The 17,043-nt window shown below is 31.1% G+C and overlaps 1 protein-coding gene across 3 annotated transcripts; it reads left to right on the top strand.

Annotated features, from left to right (window-relative positions):
• Positions 1-874: 874 nt before the first annotated feature.
• LOC126834534 (trehalase-like) lies at positions 875-16,506 on the top strand. Of its 3 annotated transcripts, none has more exons than XM_050566537.1 (10): positions 875-1,231; positions 13,336-13,614; positions 13,808-13,980; positions 14,069-14,268; positions 14,579-14,703; positions 14,772-14,902; positions 15,210-15,376; positions 15,471-15,675; positions 15,928-16,124; positions 16,217-16,506. In XM_050566537.1, exons 1-10 carry the CDS (start codon positions 1,092-1,094, stop codon positions 16,343-16,345), a joined length of 1,746 nt encoding a protein of 581 aa, XP_050422494.1. In that variant the 5' UTR covers positions 875-1,091; the 3' UTR covers positions 16,346-16,506. The 3 variants fall into 3 exon arrangements, with proteins under 3 accessions (XP_050422494.1, XP_050422492.1, XP_050422495.1); XM_050566535.1 differs by lacking the exons at positions 13,336-13,614; positions 13,808-13,980; positions 14,069-14,268; ... (4 more) ...; positions 15,928-16,124; positions 16,217-16,506 and adding exons at positions 4,969-5,247; positions 5,441-5,613; positions 5,697-5,896; ... (4 more) ...; positions 7,545-7,741; positions 7,834-8,083 and having other exon boundaries at positions 929-1,231; XM_050566538.1 differs by lacking the exon at positions 875-1,231 and adding an exon at positions 9,981-10,276.
• The last annotated feature ends 537 nt before the right edge of the window (positions 16,507-17,043 follow it).

The raw sequence follows: 17,043 nt of genomic DNA, 5'->3' as shown, positions 1-17,043 counted from the left end.
TTTTGAAAACACTTTATACGCATTTATCTTTTTTTGATTCTTTGGCGATTTCGCCATTCACGTTCGAAAGCTTCCTTTGTCACTTGCGAGTTGCGATCGCGAACTTTAAAAAAAGAGGAGTGGGTTGTAGTTGTGGATATCTACCATATTATAAGCCACAAAAACTAGACAAACTAATAGTGTAAATTGTAAGAACTGAAATGAACATGTAAGAACGCAGTCCTTTAACAAAATGAGAACAGGAAAAAAATTTCAAAACATGAAAAAAAAATGTTCTAATGACAAAAACAAATAATTAGAAAGATGTTGTTCAAATCATTTATGTATAACACCTTGACCGTTGACATCATGTAGAACGTGTATATACATTGCTTCAAACATTTGAAAAATTCAAAAAAATATTAATATAAAAAATACTAAGATCTCATTTTTTTTTTACATCGGTATTTTAACATAATATTTTGTTCAATATACTATAAGTGTCATCGTTGTAGTCTATAAAATTATTGATCTACGTTTGTACAGATTATACATAAACAGTTAAGTACATGCAAAACGCTGGTATTCCGTATTGTCAATGTCAATGCCGGTTTTCTAGTTTTGAACTTGTGGTGTACATGTACGTGCCAATGTCACATGCCTATGGCCATCTTTAACGTTCTTTAAAGCTCCGGCAAACGAGCCGCTGCCGTCTCGGTGTATATTTGGGCAAAGCTATTAATCCCCAACACAGTGTTATTGCACTGCCGGTATTTATTATACTGCCGGTTGTTAAACTATCGCGGAGTTGCTATACACACGTGAATATTGCAAATAAATTTTAAAAAGCACTTACACACACAATAGATCAACCAACCGATTATTGCCACCGGTTTCGGTAATAATCATCGTTCGTATGTATATGATGGTGTTGAAAACACTTGTATAAATAATCGACGATGCTCGAAGAATTTGGTTTGTAGTTCGCGTCACACCTCGCTTGTGCGAAACGGACTGACTCGCGTGACTAGTCTACGGGGACGCACACTCAGCATACCTCTGTACGCTAGTTTGGGCTGCTATTTTGAAAATATTTCCAAGCCAAAAAAAACATGTATCCCTTTACCACTGGCGTAAGCGCTGTCGTTTTGTTGTTCCAAGTGATACAGTTAACGCGATCGCAGCAGTTGTACGAGAGACCGAGGCCTTTGCAAGGTGCTTACAACGGACCCTACGAGGAGATTTGCTCAAGGTATACATTTCAAATTATTTTTAAGGGACCGCATAACAACATTTATGATATTTTATATTATGCTGTAACCAAAACACAACAGTCATATCGATTTTTACAAGTCTCGCAAGCGCTCAAAAAAAAAAAAAATAAACGAGAAAATATTTAAATAAAACATATTTTTGGACGTCCCCTTCTTATGTATTGCTAAAGAATAATATAATATTTTTTTTAAATTGTTATAGTTTAAATTAACTGTTTTTTCTGTTATTGGTGTAGCTGTTATTTTTTAGTCAAACTGTAGCGATAGTTAAATATAGACAGAAAAAATCAAATTTGAAACCCAGGGCCACATTTTTTTTGGGGGGCACTTCCATAAAATTGATAAAAACAAATGCACCAACTTTTTTGTAAAACCCTATTTAAATTATAAAATAGGTATCACTTTTTGGTAAATCACCGAAAAGAAATAAAATAATATGTCTTGTTAAAGACAATTCTATACGTAGATTATTTATATTATTATAGGAACTTTTTTATTCTTTATTTTTTCTTTATTACTTGCAAATGTTTGGGGTAAGTTTTTTTTATATGTGACCTAATTATAATCCGTATAAAGACACTTTATACGGAATTGCTGCTACGTGAAAGACTCAAATATGTATGCATAACTATAAGAAAGTATATGAAAATATTAACAAATTATTTTTCATTGAACCATTTCCAAAGATTAATTACACCAAAATCAAATTATAGACTACAGCGTTGCTTAAAATACAGTACTCATGAAATTGGCGCATTTCGTTGTTTAGTAAACAATCTAAACCTTTTTTATAGAAAGATTTTAAATATTTTCAGTTTCAGTATTATACTAAACAATATTTTAATGGATTAATAGAATTATACACTTTATTGTTTTTGTCTTTACTGTCTAAGTGTTTTGAGCATTTTCACGGTTGACCTACATATTGTAACGGTTGACGTTTTTGTTATCACCCGAAGTTTCTGAATCTTTTTAAACTGGACCAAATTTAGTATCAAAAGAACGCATTTTTAGTATTTAAGCAATTAGAGATCCACTAATAGTTCTACATTTTAAATTTAAACTTAAAACAAGAGCGGATCTTTGAGCCGAAAAGTTAACGATAAGAAAAGGCAGGTAAATGAATAAAAAAGGTTTTTTTTTAAATTCTGAAAGGTTTTTGTACAATCTATTCAAAATTAACATTCGGAAATTAGAAATATACTACTAGGCTAGGAATGAAATAAATATTTTATTAAAGCCCGTTCTAGACTGAGGGGTAAAGTATTTTTTATCTATAATTCAAACTTGGCTAGATTTATTTATACAATGGGATTATTTCAAGTCATATTAGCCGCACTGGGCTGATATTGTTTAGGCAACAACAATTCTACTTTATAATAGTTAGAAACTATTCGGAAAATATTTAGGAAATATTGACAGTTTACTTAATATTGCGCTCACAAATCATACGTCTGTTAAAAATGTGTTCGGTATAAGTGTGCCGACTACAGTGGATTGAACAAACATTCGATGTAGGATTCATATTATATAACAAAACAATATGAAGACTTCGACAACTCGATAATTATTATCGAAACAATGACCTAATGACTGAAGGAACGTATTATGTATTTAGCAAAACACAATTCAGTAACAGAAAAGAGTTGTCAATAAATGCTATTATCTTATTTTAAATTATACACTAGACAATTATAAAATCGGAGTACCTTTGCAGTTAGATAAAACTTGAGTGGACAATAATTAATTTTGACATGAATAAAAAAATAGAAAACTGAGTGATGTTTACGGCAATGTGATAAAAACAAGATTTTTATGTGACTTAAATGTCTATATATTTTACTTATTTTTATATATTAAAATACTATTAAAAAAACGCGTTTTCGACAATTATTACTAAGAATATCAATCATCAAAATTCATAAGTCATCAAATTGTAAATATAACTTAATCCTATTTTTACTATATTGTTAATACCTTAAATTGCTTTTGAACTTTAATCAGTCATCTCTAAGCCTGATCTAAGTGCTGTGTAATTGCCACACTAATAAGTAGTATAAAGTAATAACTAATTGACGTAGAAACTAGGATGAATTAAAAATTACATAGACAATATGTTTTTTAATTCTATAATACTTTTATGAATATTGTGATTAGGCGTGCAATAGATTATTACCTACTATAATTTATATTTTATTAAAATAGCTTTTATAGCGTTAAAAACATATCACCTCATACCTATTCATTAAATTATTACAGCTATAAAATAGGTAAACAATGAACACTTTTATTGTGTAACCAAATAAATAAATACTATATTGTTCAATATTTGATCCAGACTTAGCTAATAATAGTTAATTCGGTAACACAATTAATGTTAACAGTTTTTAAACAAATATTACCAGAATTCTGCTAATTTCTAGTTTCTAATTAGATGAAGTTAACATATTTGTTTAAATGTTTAATTGTGATTAATACTATAATTTCAGATTGAATTCGTTTTAATACTAAACATTGCATATTTTTCAGTTTGATAGCTGCATAGTGTCTAACAACAACAAACACGGTATAAAAATTAAATTATATTTTTTAAATGCGGTAAAATATTTTAAACTGCTTATGACGAAAATAATCATTCTGAAACACGTTCACGATATTTGTCAAATGTTAATTTTATACTATTGGGTGTGATTCAATGTATATTATATGTATTATAAACAAGTTTGTTTACACAAATGACGTTAAGGTGTAATGAAGTAAGTTATAATCAGCACAAATTTACAACAACGAGTAATTCCTATTATTCTCTACAAATTTAAACACAGAAACGTTGAGAATACATTACTTGTTATGCCACCCAAGTTTGCGAGAATTAATATTTCTAAAAAAATGTACTTATAATGTTTATTTTTTTAATGTCTTCCTTTAAGACGGCCATTGATAAATAACATTACCTGCATTAATTGTATTATAAGTGGTACCTAACACGTCATATTGTGTTATCATAATAATATTTGCTTGTTATCGTTCAATTACTAACCAAATAAAGTGTGTCACGTTGTAAAATGTATCAAGTCATTAGCTGTATTGAAATGTGAATTGTAATAATAAAGATATTAATTGTTAAACCATTAACTGTAAAAAGAATACACTTTATGGCTTATGCGTATACAAATTTCGGCAACAATGTTGTCATCTTCAGCGCTAACGACAGACTGCCGATAGCGCTGAAGATGACATGATTATTGCCGAAAAATGTATACGCATAAAGTGTATTATTTTTATGGTTAACGGTTTAAATATTCATTTCTTTGTTATATATATAAAGTTTTTATTTCTAGATGTACTATAATGTGTAATAAAACAAATATTTTAAAAGTATTACGTTAGGTATAATAAAAGCGTGTGAAGTTTATTTCAAATATATGAATCAATAATGATATAATCATGTAAAAGTTAAATTGAATGTCCGCTTTAAAATAACGTCTAAGTACATTGTGTATTAGGAATCAGAGGCACTCCAGGTCAAATAAATAGACAAACAAATGTAATTTGTTGAATAATACAAACTACTGGCGGTATTCAACTTTTGATAGCTTTCAACTATCATTGGATGTTTCTTGTTAATGTATTTCTTAAGTTAATAAAACACAATTACATCTGACCCTATGCGAATTCATGTTAATTACAAACTGAAATTAATCATTTTGTTTAGCCAAATTTATTGTCATGGTGAGCTTTTGGACGACGTGCAATCAACGAGATTGTATCCAGATTCTAAGACGTTTGTAGACATGACAATGTTACGGGATGAGGAGGACATCGTAAACGATTACAAAGAATTAAAAAAATCGTACGGTGGAGTGCCCGACAACCAAACTCTACTGGCGTTTGTAAATAAAAATTTTAAAACAGAAGAACTTCAAAAGTGGCTTCCCCCAGATTTAGTTGATTATCCTGCTATCGTGGAGTACATACGGGATCCCGCTTACAGGTAACCAACAAGTTATTAATGTTGAGTCACCACACTTTCCTATAAAAGCCCATTCTCTTTTGCTAATTCACTCGAGTGTAGTAATGCAAAATTAAAAACGCCGTTTGATTTACTAAAATACACGAGTTGTTATTTTTTGCAATAATAATTGTGTTATGCCCTAATAAAATTAATTATTCAAACAATTAATCAGACAACTGGCGGTGGATGTCAACCAAATATGGAAGCTTTTGGCAAGAAAGATACCCGATGACGTCAGAGAGTCTCCGAAACGTCATTCGCATATATACGTGCCAAACGGCTTCTTTGTGGCTGGCGGTAGATTCAGTGAGTTGTACTACTGGGACACTTACTGGATAATAAGAGGTGTGTTTTAGAATCTGCTATATTTGTTATTTTTTTCAAAAACAGAAACATTTACGATTACTTTATATGCGCGATTTTAACAGGAGCTCTACTATGCGGAATGAAAGATACTGTAAAGGGCATTCTCGAAAACATGTTACATTTGGTGAAAACCTATGGATATATGCTTAACGGTAATCGAGTTTATTACTTAAAAAGGTCACAACCGCCCTTACTCATAAAAATGGTATCTGTCTATTGGGTCTTTAGCAGAGACATCAAATTTGTCTACGATCACATTAAGGTACGTTTTACGTCATATGAAATTATATCAATATTTGTTTATAAATACCTACTAGAGCTTAATAGTGTCAAGTGAATTGTAATCGCGAAATGTGCAGGCACTTATTAACTATTCAAAACAAACATCTTTAGATTAGAAAATATATTTTCACTTGTTATCTTAATAATAAAATGTTTAAGAAGACTGCAAATTTTTATATTAAAGAATTTTACGAAACATTATATTGTTTGACTACATTATGTCGAATACTGAATATTTTTCAATACAATTCAAATACTTATTATAAAATTTTTTTTTTAGACTCTAGAAACCGAATTTAATTTTTGGATGAGCAAGAGAACAATCATTGTAGAAAAAGACGGTAACAGGTACATAATGGCACACTACAATACTGCTACCAAAGGACCGCGACCAGAATCTTACTAGTAAGTGCTCGAGAGGCTAACCGTTAAAACCAATTAAATTCAATTGTAAATCGTTGTGTAAATTTAGCGAAGACAAAGCCTTAGCCGAATCTTTGCCCGATGCCGATAAAGATGAGCTATATACCAGACTCAAATCAGCCGCAGAATCCGGATGGGATTTTTCAACCAAACATTTCAACGATAATGGACGGAATACAGGTAGCCATGTGTGTTTATAGTAATAAAAAAACTCCGAAGTTATTCACCCGATTATTGAAATCAGTAATTAGAATCAGTAGCCGAAAATCTTAGATTGGTTTTAACTGATTGCAGTTTCAATAATTATTCCTAAATACCTGTGACCTCACAGACTCCACGTGCTCACTATGCCCCGATCTGACTGTGCTGGCTTCTTTTTATTTCAATTTATTTTAATAATACCTATACATGAAAATGATTTTTTTTCGTTTATAATAATAGTAATAACAATTACAGTATGACAATATTATATACTTAACATTAGGGACCCTCATGAATACGGATCCTCAAAATTTCATCTATGTGGAACTAAACTCAATACTTCAAGGTAACGCACGAATTTTATCTGAATTGTTTTTACTAACTAAAAACTATGCCAAAGCAACAAAATACGCAGCACTCGCTCAACGGTTTCAAATCGGAATAGATGCTGTGAGTAAAACTGATACGATACGTGTTATGTCGAATTTTTTTATTGAATTGTCTACGATGAATACATTTTTGTATGGTATAAACTATTATTCAGCTTTTATGGAACGAAGCGGCAGGTATTTGGATGGACTACGATATATCGACACAAACGCATCGCAATTACTTTTATCCGACTAATCTGACACCACTTTGGACCGGTAGCTACAACAAGAGGCTGACCAGGGATTACGGAGAACTAGCCGTAAACTACCTATTGAAAAACGAGATTATAAACGCAAATCTCGAACCAAATTATCTAGGTAACAAGTCACATATTTTGTATTAATCAACAAATTTACGACAAATGTACCTATTACACGAATCTAGGGTACATTAAAGATTAGGGGAGGGGCGGGGTTTAAATAATTCGGTTATTTTACACACACGCATAGTTCACATTTAGGAGAAATTACTTAAATTGTGTTTCTATAAGTCAGATATTGTCGCAGACACTGTAGATTCAGGATGCGCATATTGTAATACTACCCTATTATCCTATGTGTTTTTTTTTTCAGGGGTGCCGACTTCATTGTTCAACTCTACTCAACAGTGGGATTATCCCAACTGCTGGCCAGCGTTGGAAGCAATAGTCATATTTGGTCTGGATATGACTGATAGCCCGAGAGCGAAAGAAGTGGCGTACAATTTAGCTAGTGCGTGGGTATACACAAACTATGTTGGCTTCAAAAAGACCGGTTATATGTTTGAGAAAGTAAGTCTGTTTTTCAAAAAGAAATTATTAGCTGTAAAATAACAGTTTTATAGTAAATTCAAATGCATAATATTTTAACTTACATATTACAGTACAGTGCAATTTACTTGGGCGAAAGTGGCAACGGAGGAGAATACACAGCGCAAACGGGATTCGGTTGGACAAACGGATTGCTGTTCGAATTGCTCTACAAATGGGGATATAAACTCAAGTCGGAATAGTATTATAATAAGGAGAATCAAAACAATATGATGAAAACAAAAATGTCTTTAACATTGTTAAAAGTATTTCATCGTTATAATTGTTTACTCGTTTTGGAAAATAAAAATCTGTTATATTTGATTTCTATTCTATTTTTCATTTGATTACAATATATTGGATACCACGACACGGCGCTCCTAACAGTAATCAGAAAAACGCCATTAAAACAAACACATAGGCAACACAACAAACCGCAAAAACTAAAATTACGGGAAACTAAAAGTATTAATTCAACCATTCGGCTTTAAAATACACAATATAATTAAGAAATTGTATTCAAATTCCCATGTTTTAACATTAAATTCTATTTGAACGATATCAACTAATCAAAAAGTGTGCATCGATTTTATCGCTTCTTTAACAAAACCAGTTTATAACAATCACACAGCACCTTCCAAAATTCTAGCACAAATTATTGTGTTTTATAACATTAAAATATCACATTAATTAACTAATTATTATTTTTAATTATTGTCACTAGACTGACCTGGTTTTACACAAAAAATTATTCATCTGTATAGAAAGAATAATGTTTGAATCAATCAAATAGTAGGTTGGGAAGGTTAGGTTAGGTGTATACTCAAAATATACGCATTACAGTACGTTATTATGATTTATGTACAATATTTCATTCAGTGTTTTATGTAATAAGTGATAGATATACTAAAGATATATTATTAGTACCTACAAATAATAGATCGGATTTAAACCATAGATTTCTTACAAAAAAAGAACATTAAGAGAACGCTACACCGCCCATTTCTAAGGAGTAAAGTATAGGCAATTTTTTAACAAATCTTAAATTAAAGCTTGAACTATAGTGTATACTTATTGATACAGTAATAACTAATAACTAATAAGGATTCTTTATTGATATCTTTTTTTTTTTGTCAAACTATCACAGTATTATTTCTATATGATAAATTACAATTTATTTTTCATCATGACTGCTTTGCGTGTTACAAGTACGTGACAACAGTAGATAAACCAAATTTTCACAACGTATAAAGAAGAACTTTATTTATGCCATAGCGATTTTATTTTTGTTTTGATATCTGTACTTAACAATGTTGTATAAGCAAATAAAAAAAGTGGGGGGGGGGATTTTACGCCATTTACGTTCGAAAGCTTCCTTTGTCACTTGCGAGATGCGGTCGCAAACTTTAAAAAAAGAGGAGTGGGTTATAGTTGTGGATACCTACCATATTATAAGCCACGAAAACCAATAGTGTAAATTGTAAGAACTGAAATGAACTTGTAAGAACGCAGTCCATTAACAAAACGAGAACAAGAAAAAATGTCAAAACATTAAACAAAAATGTTCTAATGACAAAAACAAATAATTAGAAAGATGTTGTTCAATGATCTATGTATAACACCTTGACCGTTGACACCATGTAAAACGTGTATACACATTGCTTCAAACATTTGAAAAATAAAAAAAAAAATCAATATAAAAAATGCTAAGATCTCAATTTTTGTTTTACATCGGTATTTTAACATAATATTTTGTTCAATAAGTGTCATCGTTGTAATCTATAAAACTATTGATCTACGTTTGTACAGATTTTACATAAACAGTTAAGTTAAGTATATGCAAAACTCTGGTATTCCGTATTGTCAATGTCAATGCCGGTTTTCTAGTTTTGAACTTGTGGTGTACACGTACTTGCCAATGTCACATGCCTATGGCATTCTTTAACGTTCTTTAAAGCTCCGGCAAACGAGCCACTGTCGTCTTGGTGTAGATTTGGGCAAAGCTAATAATCCCCAACACAGTGTTATTGCACTGCCGGTATTTATTTCACTGCCAGTTGTTAAACCATCGCAGAGTTGCTATACACACGTGAATATTGCAAGAAATTTTGAAAAGCACTTACACACACAATAGATCAACCGACCGATTGTTGCCGCCGGTTTCGGTAATAATCATCGTTCGTATGTATATGATGGTGTTTAAAACACTTGTATAAATAATCGACGATGCTCGAAGAATTTGGTTTGTTGTTCGCGTTACACCTCGCTTGTGGGAAACGGTCTAACTCGCGTGATTTGTCTACCGGGACTCACACTCAGCTTACCTCTATAGGACAGTTTGGGCTGCTATTTGGAAAATATTTCCAAGCCAAAAAACATGTATACCTTTACGGTTGGCGTAAGCGCTGTCGTTTTGTTGTTCCAAGTGATACAGTTGACGCGATCGATGCAGTTGTACGAGGGACCCAGGGCTTTGCAAGGTGGTTACAACGGACCCTACGAGGAGATTTGCTCAAGGTATACACCTCAAATTATTTTTAAGGGACCGCATAACAACATTTATGATATTTTATATTATGTTTTTACCAAAACACAACAGCCATATCGACTTTTCCAAGTCTCGCAAGCGCTTAAAATAAAAAAAAAACGAGAAGATATTTAAATAAAACATAATTTTGGACGTCCCCTTCTTATGTATTGTTAAAGAATAATATAATATTTTTTAAGTATCGTTATAGTTTAAATAAACTGTTTTTTTCTTTTATTGGTGTAGCTGTTGTTTTTTAGTCAAACAGTAGCGATAGTTAAATAAAGACAGACCCGTGGAAAAAAACAACATTTGAAACCCGGGGCCACATTTTTTTTTGGGGGTTTTTCCATAAATCTGACAAACATATGCAACAACTTTTTAGTAAAACCCTACTTAAATTATAAAATATTTTAATAAATATCACTTTTTGGTAAATCAGCGAAAAAAAAATAAAACAATATGTCTTGTTAAAGACAATTCCATACGTAGATTATTTATATTATTATAGGAACTCTTTTTTTTATTTTTTCTTTATAACTTGCAAATGTTTTGGGATAAGTTGTTATAGTTTATTGTACATTTGTACCTAAAATGTATTTTTCACATGATAATATCATTCATCAAACAATATGAATTCTCCTGGTTAGCAAATGTTATAAGTTTTTTTTATATGTGACCTAATTTCGAAAAGACACTTTCTGCGGAATTACTGCTACGTAAAAGACTCAAATAATAATTTGTTTACGAACCTATAAGAAAGTTTATAAAAATATTAACAAATGATTTTTCATTGAACCATTTCCAAAGTTTAATTATACCAAGAAGAAATCATAGACAGCGTTGCTTAAGTTACAGTACTCATGAAATTGGCCCAATTCGTTGTTTAGTGAACAATCTAAACATTTTTTATTTAAAGATGTTTTTTTAAAGATTTTGAATATTTTCAGTTTCAGTATTATACTAAACAATATTTTAATGGATTAATAGAATTATACACTTTATTGTTTATATTGCACTGTCTAATTGTTTTGAGCATTTTCACGGATGACCTACATATTGTAACGGTTGACGTTTTTGTTATCACCCGAAGTTTCTGAATCTTTTTAAACTGGACCAAATTTAGTATCAAAAGAACGCATTTTTAGTATTTAAGCAATTAGAGATCCACTAATAGTTCTACATTTTAAATTTAAACTTAAAACAAGAGCGGATCTTTGAGCCGAAAAGTTAACGATAAGAAAAGGCAGGTAAATGAATAAAAAGGTTTTTTTTTAAATTCTGAAAGGTTTTTGTACAATCTATTCAAAATTAACATTCGGAAATTAGAAATATACTACTAGGCTAGGAATGAAATAAATATTTTATTAAAGCCCGTTCTAGACTGAGGGGTAAAGTATTTTTTATCTATAATTCAAACTTGGCTAGATTTTTTTATACAATGGGATTATTTCAAGTCATATCAGCCGCACTAATATTGTTTAGGCAACAACAATTCTATTTTATAATAGTTAGAAACTATTGGGAACATATTTAGGAAATATTGACAGTTTACTTAGTATTGCGCTTACAAATCATACGCCTGTTAAAAATGTGTTCGGTATAAGTGTGCCGACTACAGTGGATTGAACAAACATTCGATGTAGGATTCATATTATATAACAAAACAATATGAAGACTTCGACAACTCGATAATTATTATCGAAACAATGACCTAATGACTGAAGGAACGTATTATGTATTTAGCAAAACACAATTCAGTAACAGAAAAGAGTTGTTAATAAATGCTATTATCTTATTTTAAATTATACACTAGACAATTATAAAATCGGAGTACCTTTGCAGTTAGATAAAACTTGAGTGGACAATAATTACTTTTGACATGAATAAAAAAATAAAAAACTGAGTGGTGTTTAAGGCAATGTGATAAAATTGTAATAAAAACAAGATTTTTATGTAACTTTAATTAATGTCTTTATATTTTACTTATTTTTTAATATTAAAATGTATTAAAATGCTATTAAAAAAATCGGGTTTTCGACAATTATTACTAAGAATATCAATCATCATAATTCTCAAGTCATAAAATTGTAAATATAACTTAACCATATTTTTACAATATTGTTAACACCTTAAATTGCTTTTGAACTTTAATCAGTCGTCTCTAAGCCTGATCTAAATGCTGTGTAATTGCCACACTAATACGTAATATAAAGTAATAACTTTGACGTAGAAACTAGGATGAGTTAAAAATAACATGGACAATATGTTTTTCAAGTCTATAATACTTTTATGAATATTGTAATTAAGCATGTAATAAATTATTACATGCTATAATTTATATTTTATTAAAATAGCTTTTATAGTGTTAAAAACACATCACCTCATACCTATTCATTAAATTATTACAGCTATAAAATAGGTAAACAATGAACACTTTCATTGTGTAACCAAATAAATAAATACTATATTGTTCAATATTTGATCCAGACAATTTAGCTAATAATAGTTAATACGGTAACACAATTAATGTAAATACTGTTTTTAATAAGTAATAAGTAAGGTTAGGTTGTAACGTGAGTTGCTTTAAGTTTTTTTCTAGATGAACTATAATGTTTAATAAAACAAATAATTTAAAAGTATTACGTTATAATAAAATCGTGCGAAGTTCATTAAAATAACACAGCAAGTATATTTTAAACACTAATAATAAAATCATGTAAAAGTTTAGTTAAATGTCTGCTTCAAAATACCGTCTAACTGCATTGTAAATTGGGATTGAGGGGCACTCAGGTCAAATAAATAGACCCTGTAATATATAAATTGACCTTAGTTTACTGTTTTCAAAAATAACCCAAGTGGGTTTATTGTAAACAAAAATATGAAACAAACGTAAATGCAATTTGTTGAATGATACAAACTACTGGCGGTATTCAATTATCATTGGATGTTTCTTTTTAATGTATTTCTTAAGTTAATAAAACACAATCACATCTGACCCTATGCGAATTCATGTGAATTACAAACTGAAATTAATCATTTTGTTTAGCCAAATTTATTGTCATGGTGAGCTTTTGGACGACGTGCAATCAGCGAGATTGTATCCAGATTCTAAGACGTTTGTAGACATGACAATGTTACGTGATGAGGAGGACATCGTAAACGATTACAAAGAATTAAAAAAATCGTACGGTGGAGTGCCCGACAACCAAACTCTACTGGCGTTTGTAAATGAAAACTTTAAAACAGAAGAACTTCAAAAGTGGCTTCCCCCAGATTTAGTTGATTATCCTGCTATCGTGGAGTACATACGGGATCCCGCTTACAGGTAACCAACAAGTTATTAATGTTGAGTCACCACACTTTCCTATAAGAGCCCATTCACTTTTGCTTATTCACTCGAGTGCAGTAATGCAAAACTAAAAACGCCGTTTGATTTACTAAAATACACGAGTTGTTATTTTTTGCGATAATAATTGTGTTATGCCCTAATAAAATTATTTATTCAAACAATTAATCAGACAACTGGCGGTGGATGTCAACCAAATATGGAAGCTTTTGGCGAGAAAGATACCCGATGACGTCAGAGAGTCTCCGAAACGTCATTCGCATATATACGTGCCAAACGGCTTCTTTGTGGCTGGCGGTAGATTCAGCGAGTTGTACTGCTGGGACACTTACTGGATAATAAGAGGTGTGTTTTAGAATCTGCTATATTTGTTATTTTTTTCAAAAACAAAAACATTTACGATTACTTAATATGCGTGACGCGATTTTAACAGGAGCTCTACTATGCGGAATGAAAGATACTGTAAAGGGCATTCTCGAAAACATGTTACATTTGGTGAAAACCTATGGATATATGCTTAACGGTAATCGAGTTTATTACTTAAAAAGGTCACAACCGCCCTTACTCATAAAAATGGTATACGTCTATTGGGTCTTTAGCAGAGACATCAAATTTATCTACGATCACATTGAGGTACGTTTACGTCATATGAAATTATATCAATATTTGTTTTTATTACACACATAAGTACCTACTAGAGCTTACTAGTGTCAAGTGTATTGTGATCGCGAAATGTACAGGCACTTATTAACTATTCAAAACAAACATCTTTAGATTAGAAAATATATTTTCACTTGTTATCTTAATAATAAAATGTTTAAGAAGACTGCAAATTTTTATATTAAAGAATTTTACGAAACATTATATTGTTTGACTACATTATGTCGAATACTGAATATTTTTCAATACAATTCAAATACTTATTATAAAATTTTTTTTTTAGACTCTAGAAACCGAATTTAATTTTTGGATGAGCAAGAGAACAATCATTGTAGAAAAAGCCGGTAAAAGGTACAAAATGGCACGCTACAATACTGCTACTAAAGGACCGCGACCAGAATCTTACTAGTAAGTGCTCGAGAGCCTAACCGTTAAAATCCGATTGAACTCAATTGTAAATCATTGTTTAAATTTAGCGAAGACAAAGCCTTAGCCAAATCTTTGCCCGATGCCGATAAAGATGAGCTGTACACCAGATTCAAATCAGCCGCAGAATCCGGATGGGATTTTTCAAGCAAACATTTCAACAATTATGGACAGAATACAGGTAGCCATGTGTGTTTATAGGAACCACAAAAACCCTTAAAAGTTATTAACCCGATTATTGATATCCGTAATTAGAATCAGTAGTCGAAAATCATAGATTGGTTGTAACTGATTGCAGTTTCAATAATTATTCCTAAATACCTGTGCCCTCACAGACTCTACGTGCCCTCTATGCCCCGATCTGACTGTGCTGGCTTCTTTTTATTTCAATTTATTTTAATAATACTTATACATGAAAATGATTTTTTTTCGTTTATAATAATAGTAATAACAATTACAGTATGACAATATTATATACTTAACATTAGGGACCCTCATGAATACGGATCCTCAAAATTTCATCTATGTGGAACTAAACTCAATACTTCAAGGTAACGCACGAATTTTATCTGAATTGTTTTTACTAACTAAAAACTATGCCAAAGCAGTAAAATACGCAGCACTCGCTCAACGGTTTCAAATCGGAATAGATGCTGTGAGTAAAACTGATACGATACGTGTTATGTCGAATTTTTTTATTGAATTGTCTACGATGAATACATTTTTATATGGTATAAACTATTATTCAGCTTTTATGGAACGAAGCGGCAGGTATTTGGATGGACTACGATATATCGACACAAACGCATCGCAATTACTTTTATCCGTCTAATCTGACACCACTCTGGACCGGTAGCTACAACAAAAGGCTGACCAGGGAATACGGAGAACTAGCCGTAAACTACCTATTGAAGAACAAGATTATTAACGAAAATCTCGAACCAAACTATCTAGGTAACAAGTCACATATTTTGTATTAATCATCAACTTTACAACTTATGTATCTATTACACGAATCCACGGTACATTTAACATTAGGGGTGGGGGGTTTTAAGTAGTTCGTTTATTTTACACACACGCATAGTTCACATTTAGGAGAAATTACTTAAATTGTGTTTCTAAAAGTCAGACTTCGTCGCAGACACTGTATATTCAGGATGCGCATACTGTAATAAGTACCCTATTATCCTATGTTTTTTTTTTCAGGAGTGCCGACTTCATTGCTCGACACTCATCAACAGTGGGATTATCCCAACTGCTGGCCAGCGTTGGAAGCAATAGTCATATTTGGTCTGGATATGACTGATAGCCCGAGAGCGAAAGAAGTGGCGTACAATTTAGCTAGTTCGTGGGTGTACACAAACTATGTTGGCTTCAAAAAGACCGGTTATATGTTTGAGAAAGTAAGTCTGTTTTTCAAAAAGAAATTATTAGCTGTAATATAACAGTTTTATAGTAAATTCAAATGCATAATATCTAAACTTACATATTACAGTACAATGCAATTTACTTGGGCGAAAGTGGCTACGGAGGAGAATACGTAGCGCAAACGGGATTCGGTTGGACAAACGGATTGCTGTTCGAATTGCTGTACAAATGGGGACATAAACTCAAGTCGGAATAGAATTATAATAAGGAGAAGCAAAACAATATGATAAAAACGAAAATTTCTTTAACATTGTTAAAAGTATTTCATCGTTATAATTGTTTACTCGTTTTGGAAAATTAAAATCTGTATATAAAATTGTTTACTTCTTTTGGAAAATAAAAATCTATTATATTTGATTTCTATTCTATTTTTCATTTGATTACAATATATTGGATACCACGACATGGCGCTGCTAACAGTAATCAGAAAAACGCCATTAAAACAAACACATAGGCAACACAGCAAACCGCAAAAACTAAAATTACGGGAAACTAAAAGTATTAATTCAACCATTCGGCTTTAAAATACACAATATAATTAAGAAATTGTATTCAAATTCCCATGTTTTAACATTAAATTCTATTTGAACGATATCAACTAATCAAAAAGTGTGCATCGAATTTATCGCTTCTTTAACAAAACCAGTTCATAACAATCACACAGCACCGTCAAAAATTCTACCACAAATTATTATAATACTACTACTATTTTTACTATACTACTATTTTTATAATACTACAATATCACATAAATTAACTATTGATTATTTTAAATTATTGTCACTAGACTCGCAGGGTTTTACACAAAAAATTATTCATCTTTAACTACATAGTAAGAATAATATTTGAATCAATCAAATAGTAGGTTGGGAAGGTTAGGTTAGGTGTATACTC

Source organism: Adelges cooleyi, unplaced genomic scaffold (assembly GCF_023614345.1).
Source record: "Adelges cooleyi isolate 19-005CV unplaced genomic scaffold, UGA_ACOO_1.1 ACOO_flye_CR_arks_rails_tigmint_CR_PRNA_21, whole genome shotgun sequence".
Classification (NCBI taxonomy): Eukaryota; Metazoa; Arthropoda; class Insecta; order Hemiptera; family Adelgidae; genus Adelges; species Adelges cooleyi.
The sequence above is the reverse complement of the archived record's forward strand: the minus strand, read 5'-3'. Positions and strand labels throughout refer to the sequence as shown.